Consider the following 8,989-nt stretch of genomic DNA (forward strand, 5'->3'; position numbering starts at 1 on the left):
TGAGAGGGTTGGGTTGTTTGTTTGTGAAGTGTGAAGTGTGAAGTCTTTGGTTGGTGTTCTTGAAAGAAAACCCCAATATTCCGACTCCAATTCCAATTGCGATTCAGTTAATCCAATCCTGGCTTCAGATATCTGGAAGCGCTTGTTCCCGGCCCGAAGAAGCAGGTCGTTGCCGTTGCCGGGATCAGCTTGGGTTCCAATTCCAAACATAGGAATAGGAATCAGAATGGGAACCAACATAAACCTCTTTAAGCTCTGCTCTGCCCTCAGAGTTCTGGGCTACTTCATGATCCTCTTGTTCGCCGCCATTGTTGCCCTCAGTTACTACGCCGTCGTTTTAATCACGTGGGGCCCTCTCCTCTTCCACTCCCCTCTCCGCCTCCCCTCCTTTTTCTCCGCCTTCTTCGTTCTCCTCCTCTTTCACATTCTCCTCGTACTCTTAACCTGGTCCTACCTCATGGTCGTACTTAACGATCCCGGTTCCGTCCCTCACAATTGGAGACACCATCAACAACAACTTCGCTCCGATTTCGATTTGGAGACAGCGCCGCCAACGCCCTCTCCCGCCTACTGCACTCGATGCCAGAATGGCAAGCCACCGCGCTGCCACCACTGCTCTATTTGTAAGCAACTCTCTCACTTTCAAGCTCTCTTCTTTTTTCCATTATTCACCATTTTCTCCACTCTGTAGGCCAAAGGTGTGTTCTGAAGATGGATCATCATTGCATATGGGTCGTCAACTGCGTTGGGGCTCGTAACTACAAGTACTTTCTCCTATTTTTGGTACATCTATTTCTCTTCTTTTATTTTATTTGTTTATTTATTTATTTCTCCTTCCTTTTTATTTTATGTGTTAGTTCAAGTGAGTAACGCTGTTCAATTTAATTTTTGAAATATATGGCGAAACGTCTATTGTTGATTCCTTTGGTGACAGTTGGTGGGAGGGAACTGGGAAATGCATTTAAAAAGTGAGAGATTTTGTGGATTTGATATATTAATAATAATTTATTCTAGAGGAAAAATGGAATTGAGAACAGTGTGAGAACTGTTGGAAGAGAAGAGGGTGTTCAGGTGGAGTTTGGAAAGGGTTAAGTCAGAAGCTACTTCTAGACTTTTAGCGTTTGTTTTGCCCGACTTACATTTATCTCCCCACAACCATGCACAGCTGTATACATTTCTCGAGACAACACTGGATTGCTTAGCTCTGGTTCCTAGTTTTATCAGATTCTTTGGTGGAAACAAGAATCATTCAATGTCTCCCGGGGGCTTTGCCGTCATCTTTTTGGCTTCTAGTAAGTTTATGTACTCTGCTTCTAGAAGATTAAGTTATTATATCTAGATTTTATAGGATTCTCATAACTGTTAATGCTTCTTACAGATTGTGTGCCTTGATGCAGTTCTTAATTTAGCCTTTGCGCTCAGTCTTCTCTGTTTCGTTGTTATGCATATATCTCTTCTGCTAAGCAACACAACTTCAGTAGAGGTAATAAATACACTGTTAGTTTCCCTTTTTACTCTATTTAAACAGGTTTATGGTAACTGTATTGTCATTCATGCATGAGACTGTTGTTACCTTGTGTCTGAGATCCAGCATATTCCTTGTTGTCTTGGCTTTGGAATTATGCCAAGCTATTTATTAGCATGACAATGCAGGCATTCACATGCGTGTAGCCTAAAATCAACTCCAAATGGGATCTTATTTTTGAGAAAAAATAACAAGAGTTTGGAGCATGTCAACTTGAGATATGACAGTGCTCTGGACCGTTTTATTTTATTTATAGAAAACAGAATCATGAGGTTCATTTGGTCACTAGTTGATTTTAGTTAGATGGTTATGTACTTGGTGTTTCTAAGTAAATTGAAAGTCTCACATTAGTTAGAAATGAGTAAGACAATATATAAGTAGAAAAATTCATAAACCTATTATCTTAAGCTTTTTGGTTGAGTGTGGTAATTTGGTCTCTTATATGATTTGTTCACAACTCATTGATATTAAATAATCTCAATATCTCCCCTTGAAAAACTTCATACTTTCATGTTATTTTTCCATGACTTATTGATTCATCTATCTCTTCCTTATCGTCTCATTGACCTTAAACTAGATGTAAACCTGCTCCATCAACTCTACCGAACAAATTAGAAAGTATCTTGGTGTTGTTTATTCTTGAATCGTCATGCAGCACTGTGCTCTCTTTTATCTAAAAGGTTATTTTGAAAATGATGATTTAGGTTCATGAAAAGAAAAAAGGAGTTAGGTGGATGTACGACCTCGGCTGGAAGAGGAATTTTGAGCAGGTAAGAACTGTTTTCCAGTAGCAAAGATTAGAAAATGATAGTAAAACAGCGAAACAAACATGTTCTTTAGCTCGAAAATTTCGGAAGCAAACGGTACATGTATGATTTATTAGTTAATATTTTCTTTAAGAAAAAAGAGGAAGGGTGTTTGTTTACAATTATTTGTTTTTTTCTTGCACCTTTCTGTCTCCCTCTCCCGTAACAAGTATTTTCCATCCCCATCGCATAAGATAATCTTTTGAAGGGTTCTCTAAACGTAGTTTTAAAACATTAGAACTTGATGAGAAGTTTAGTAAAAGGGATAGTGGAGATCCTTCCCGGTTTTGGAGAACGGAAATTTCTAATCCAGGATGGTGCAAGGACTTTTCGTAACCCGCCTTCCCCCAAAGGGACCAAAGCTTAATTTAAATCAAATTTAACATAAAAATAAAGTTTTTGGCTGAGGAGTTGCCTGTCTCATCATCTTTTGTAATTAAACTAACAGGTTATAACTTCTCTTGATGGCCAAAATATAATGAGATTATGTGATGGTTTTTACTCAGTAATTTAACAAAAAAACTAGTCTTCTACTAACGAGTAAACCATGTTATGGTTTTTATTCAAAAAAGAACTTGTGTACTTTTGGTCTCCTGCTTTCTTAATTTTATGATTTTGTTCATCCCCTGTATGTTTCTCTATTGAACTGATAACTTTTGAATAGCATATTTATTCTGATCTCAACAACGTTAAGATTACATCGTTGTGGTTAATTACTACATTCAAGATATTGTTTACTTGAACACTTGGTAGGTGTCCTTTAAGGATAAAAGTGTGATGAGACTTATAAGCTCTAAAGTAGGCAATACCTCAAATACAGTATAAATCTGAGATCGGTACATTGGTACCTTCGATGAGAATGGAAAAGAAGTTATGAAAACCCTTAATATCCTTCGTTCTTCACTAGGTACTTGTTTTGGTAAGTAAGTACAAGGTTGAAGTTAAAGATAATTTATATACACTTTCTTCTCTTCACACATTGATGTGTTTTTAAAGGAGCAAACCATGACTGATCCACCAAACTCCAAAATGAATACTATTTGAAATTTGTGATCCTAACTATATTATCTTAGTGGACATGACGTCAGAACAATATTCACTCTTATCTGAATTTGTCATGCTTTTGAAGGTTTTTGGCACTAAGAAGGCCCTGTGGTTGTTTCCATTATTTTCAAAAGAGGATTTAGAAAACATACCTGCTCTGAGGGGGATTGATTTCCCGACGCGTTCTGATGTTGATGTATGAAGCCCGGGTAGCTTTTAGGTTTGAACATTTTTTTTAGTTAACTTATACTTATTTCATGAGAGTGCAGCTTAGGGAGTGAAATTATGAAAATATTACTCTGCTTGATGTGTTTGAAATTAAGAATTGTCCAGTAGGTGTATATATGATTTTCGATTCAGTTTGTACTGATTATTCGTATACTTTTTGTCGTCTGAGGCGGACAAAATGTAGAGTTGCTTTCGAAGGACAAAATTCATTCCAAGTGTTTGACCTGTTGATTGTTGCACTGTTCTGGGAAAATGTTATTGTGGACTTGTGTGTGGAATTTATTGATTGAAGTGGAATTTGCACTTTTATCTGTTAATACATTATTAATCTGATATCTTTGTTGTACTTGTTGATATTCCTGGTAAAAAGAATTTAAATCCTTATCCAAATATTAGAGTTGTGAAGAATTTGTCTGGGTCAGATGCAACTGTCGAAAATAGGGTGGGAATAATGAACTGGCCTCAACGAGTCAGAAATTCATTTATTCTCTCTACTCTTTAATTCTTTATGCTGGTCAAGGTATAATACAAAATAATAAAGCAACAAAACACAAAATATTTGAAAGATTTAACGAATGTAATTGTCATTTGGTTTGGAAGGTGAATATCACCAGTCTTTTTAGTTTGTTTAAACAAGTATTTTTCAGAAACACTTGTAAAAGAGTTAAATATGAAAAAAAATGAAATTAGTGTTTTATGGTCTAAAATTAATTTATAGAAGTTTACTGGTATAATTTCTTAAAATTGTTATCCTTCATTATATGCAAGTTAAATTTATTTTATGAAAAGTTTTTTCTTTTTTTTTAAATATTTATGAAGAAACTTGCTCGAGCACTTTTTTAGATTACATAGGCTTATTCCTCTCAGCTGCTTATTTTTCAGCAAAGCATAGAAATCCATTAGTGCAGGCCCTAGAACAAGAAAAGAAGCATACATGTTTTGTTTCATTCCTTAAAATAAAGTAAAGAATTGACCTTATATTGTCTAGAGAAACAAAATCACTCACGTATATCATCAAACATCTTCTGAGCATCCTTCAAACATCTCTGTTCTTCGTGCATGCCCAACAACAATGTTCCAGTGACATGATATTAGTGCTTAGACCTTATCTAACTTTCCTTCTATTCACTTTCCTGACCGTAACCAAGTCAACAATGAACTAAGGTTAGAGAAGAGAAGGGCAAAGGAAGATGCAATTTTGGTGAGGTTGGAGAGAACCTATTTGGGAATAGAAATTCAATATTGATTATGGGAGAGAGGACTCATTTGGTCGTAGGGCTCGAGAAGCTTGGTAGAGGCATGTGGGTAGTTGTTGGAGGTAGTGACAACGAGGTGTGCTTATAATTGGGTTAGGAACCTGAAAATACAGCATGAACTGAACTATGAGTATTGTAATTAATCAATAATATGGTAACGAAGGAACGGAGGAAGCAGAGAGGGAACAAGACAACCAAAGAAATCGTGTTTCATAAAGGCGAAGGAAATAGCAGAAGGAAAATATGTATGCGAGAAAACAAGAGAAGAAAAAAATGTGAGAAAAATAGAGGTAAAATTAGGTTTGTTTAACATAATGCTCTGTATGGTATAGTTGGAATGACGTGAAAGAGTAACGAAGGAGAAAATAAGAGAAAAAAAAAACACGAGATTAGGGTTGGAGGTGATTTTTGTTGGACTTAATTTCCAGAAACTCAGAAAATAGGCTATTGGGAATAGCAAACATGAATAAAAAAAAAATCTAACAAAATATTAATCAATTTTGAATGTTATTGTACCTTTAGGGAAAATCTGACTTAAGGGATTAAATCAAATAAAGACATCAATCGTGTACTTCTTTTGACTGATCCTTAATGAGAAAAATATGATTTGAAAGATTACATTGATTCAATAATAGAACATACTCAAGGGATTTAAGAGGAATCAATCTCTGTCATTATCTTATTTGGATTGGACCTGCACAAATCTTTTAGAGAAATATTATTTTAAATATAATATCAAGAAGTAAATCGTATTACTTTAAATTATCTAAATTAAAGCTCTCAATCGTTAAGAAAACCAAGTACTTCTTTAAGTATGTTATAACATATAAATCCTCGATACCTAGACAAATCATTATATCGTAACCTCTATAAAGAAAATCAATCTAATTCTAATTACCTATAAAAATTTGTTCATTCGAACAAGTCTCGTTGTAAGTTTCACATAAAAAAATTGCATATTCCTCTCTTATTTGAATAAAAAGGATTTCCAACTGTACTACAACGTAAGCTAGATTTTGAAAGATCATAACACTGTGTCTTTGGGACTTGGTGTTAGATGAAAATGGAAAATAGAATCATGGTGGAGATCACCTCTTTACTCTGTCATTTGCAGAATTCAATTAATTATGAATAGTTTAATAAACTCATGTTATAAAACAATTTTACATTACCATGCAATAAAATGCTATTAAAATGATGTTTAAAATAACTATAATAGCTGTAAAAGAATAATTATTATAAAAACAAAAGTTACTTTTAAAAGTAATTTTCTTTTCAATTATGGAGCAGGTGTCCCTCAATAGTTCGGATCTCCATCACCATCTGTTGAGCACAGGAGAACAGGGACGAAGAACTGTCTTTTGAGGATAGAATAGAAAACGACTTTTCTACAAACACCTTTTATGAAATTACTTAAGAAGAAATGTTTCTGTCATGAAATGAATAAAATCTTATCAATCAACAACCTTATTGTACTGAAAACAAAATCTCACAGGGTTTCTCGGAGTTCGTATTGAAATAGCATGTATATAGAAAATTCTATGAATTGTGGTGGCTCTTGGTTACTCGCAAGTCTAAGTTAAATATTTGGCTTTTTCAAATGGTTGTATTATTGGAAAGCAATGTCTCTTGGAAACTAAAGGGACGGTGTTGGAAAATCTGCTTTTTCTTGAAAGCAACCGTTATCTCACAAGTTACAAGAATCACTCACTCACTAATATGTGGCCTGGTCAATTCCAATTGAATTGTAGAATCTGGGGAAGGGAGCATCTGCACGCTGCTTTCCATGCCGCTTCCAAATGTCACAACTCACCTAAGATTCTCATACATATCCCTTAATAGCTACCCTTTTCTTTAATCATAAAACATGTCACAACAGTAACAACAACAATAATAATAATAATACTGATAAATTTTGTCCCAGATATGTACTACCCCTGTCATGTTCTAAGATATCTGACATCTGAGTTGTAAACAATGGAATAAAGTAAACAAATACTGGAAAACGATGGCATGATGACAATGTCCTTCAGTTACAGTTAATCCATAGAAACTAGCAAAAGATTACTGAAACTAATTTATGAACAAGTGAAGAGAGTGGTTTAGTGCATATATAACTGCATATTAATACTAAGTATACTTTTGAACTGTTCTATACAAACTTGTTTTGAATATTGCAGAGGTGAAGAAAAGTACACTCCTCTGAAAAAGCAGGAGAAAGAAGGAAAATATAAAGAAAGCAAGAACATCATCGGATTGGTTGAGGGAGTGAGTGATCCTGTGTCTTAGAAGGTTGTTCTTGGTCGATTCTGGGTGTGGCAGCACAGTGGTCGGGAATGAGAACAGAGAGGCAGATAATGAGAGGGGTAAGAAAGAGAAGGAAGCCAAAGGGTACCATCCATAGTTGGGTATTTGAAGGATGGTATTTGTAGCCACCATCCAAGAACGAAACCTCCTACCATGCTTAGCAACAAGGAGATGAGGAAAAGAAACAAAGATGATGGCTTTGTTAGGCACCTACTTTTCTTGCAGCTTCGGTTTTCATCTCCCTCGTTTGATCCCATCCAATCTGAAGAGCGTTGGAAAAAGGTGGTTTCTTTCTGATATGGTGAGAAAAGGGTGTGAGATTATTTATAGGATTAAACAGTTTGGAGGGAGTGTGAAAGAAGAGAGGGGACAGGGGCGCCAAATCGCAACTTGAATGCTGGGATGCTACAAGACACGTACGATGTGGGATTTTGCCTCTGTGTGAGTCAAACACTACACACCACAACCCTAAGTTCCTAATTAAGTTATGAGCTACCCAGACCAAAAAAAGAGGTAGAAGGTTTGGTGGGAATAGAGTTGTTTTGTTGACATTTATTACACTAAAACTTAGTGCCCAATTGCTTCTGTCTCTCTCTCTTTCCCTCTCAGGTAAATAAAATGGTTTTCGATGAGGAAGCTATCTGGGGCAGATTGTTACATACCCGTCTCTATATGATGTCAACAGTTCTACAGTTAGAACGGAAATACGCGTGATGTAGAATTTACAAAACTTAAAAAGGTTTTTGTATGAATTTTATTATATATTTTTAAGTTCAATGCACGATTTTAAAAATAATGTATTCTTATCTTCTTTCATTTGTAATTTTAACTATTTAAATAAAGTAAATAATTTACATTTAATTTTGTTTACTTTCCATAATTATGTTCTCATTAACTAACTCATGAAATATTCGTCTATCTTTGGAATTTGTTAACCTGGTCTTATTCTTTTTAATTAATGGAGGTACTTCAGAAAAAAGTACAGTATGGTAATTCCTAGTTAGTTATAATTGTGTCCCAACAAAAATTCAAGAAAATGTATGTTAGCAATAACTCCGTAAGTATTTTTTTTTAGTTGAAATGTCTTGTTTTAATAAACTATATCACGAAGATTTTTAAAGAGTATTCTTAGTCGAACTGAAAAAAATAAAAATAAAAATAAAATCAGATGCATTCTGGTTAAATTCTCTCGATTATTAATGGAGTATGATAGTTTAACAATTTTTTTTTTTACAAACTTTGACAAACTATTTATTTAGATAAAAAAAAATACTACTTTGTTATTTTATTTTGATTAAAACATAAAAATTATTCTATTTTAATTCTATTTTAATTCTATTTATAGAAAATTTGTCATCTTGGTCAAAAGCAAAGTTTGTCAATACATTTTTTTTTCTAAATTAATTGAGAGAATTTACTAGGATAAAATACATGTTAGTTGTATTCCATGTTCAAAATGTTTTCACTCAAACCAATAAAAAATATCTTATTTATATATTTTTAATGTAATTAAAAGTAGAATACGAATGTATATATACAAAATAGAAATAATTATAAGAAATACAGAATATTTTTATTTGTTGTTGTAAATAAATATTTTTATTTCTATATTAATTATATTAAAAAATCATGTTATCTTCATATTTTTAAAATATAAATAGAAATGAACAATTTGTTTTACCAAAAACGTATTTGTGTATGCTATTTTCCAAATCTATGTTTTATGATTTTTTTTTTTTTTTTACAATTTGAGAGAGTTAATAGAAAGTTGCCTCTGGTGTCAACGAAACAATCAAATATATAATCTTAAATATTTTTGAAGT

General features: G+C 33.7%; 1 protein-coding gene across 1 annotated transcript; it reads left to right on the plus strand.

Annotated features, from left to right (window-relative positions):
* Positions 1-3,920, plus strand: LOC114188897 (DHHC-type zinc finger family protein). The gene is made up of 6 exons (XM_028077562.2): positions 1-623; positions 692-783; positions 1,166-1,292; positions 1,398-1,483; positions 2,230-2,295; positions 3,461-3,920. The coding sequence occupies exons 1-6, from the start codon at positions 227-229 to the stop codon at positions 3,575-3,577; spliced, it is 885 nt and encodes a 294-aa protein (XP_027933363.1). The 5' UTR covers positions 1-226; the 3' UTR covers positions 3,578-3,920.
* The last annotated feature ends 5,069 nt before the right edge of the window (positions 3,921-8,989 follow it).

This window comes from Vigna unguiculata, chromosome 6 (genome assembly GCF_037176805.1).
Source record: "Vigna unguiculata cultivar grain cowpea cultivar isolate G323 ecotype 2 chromosome 6, ASM3717680v1, whole genome shotgun sequence".
In the NCBI taxonomy this organism is placed as follows: Eukaryota; Viridiplantae; Streptophyta; class Magnoliopsida; order Fabales; family Fabaceae; genus Vigna; species Vigna unguiculata.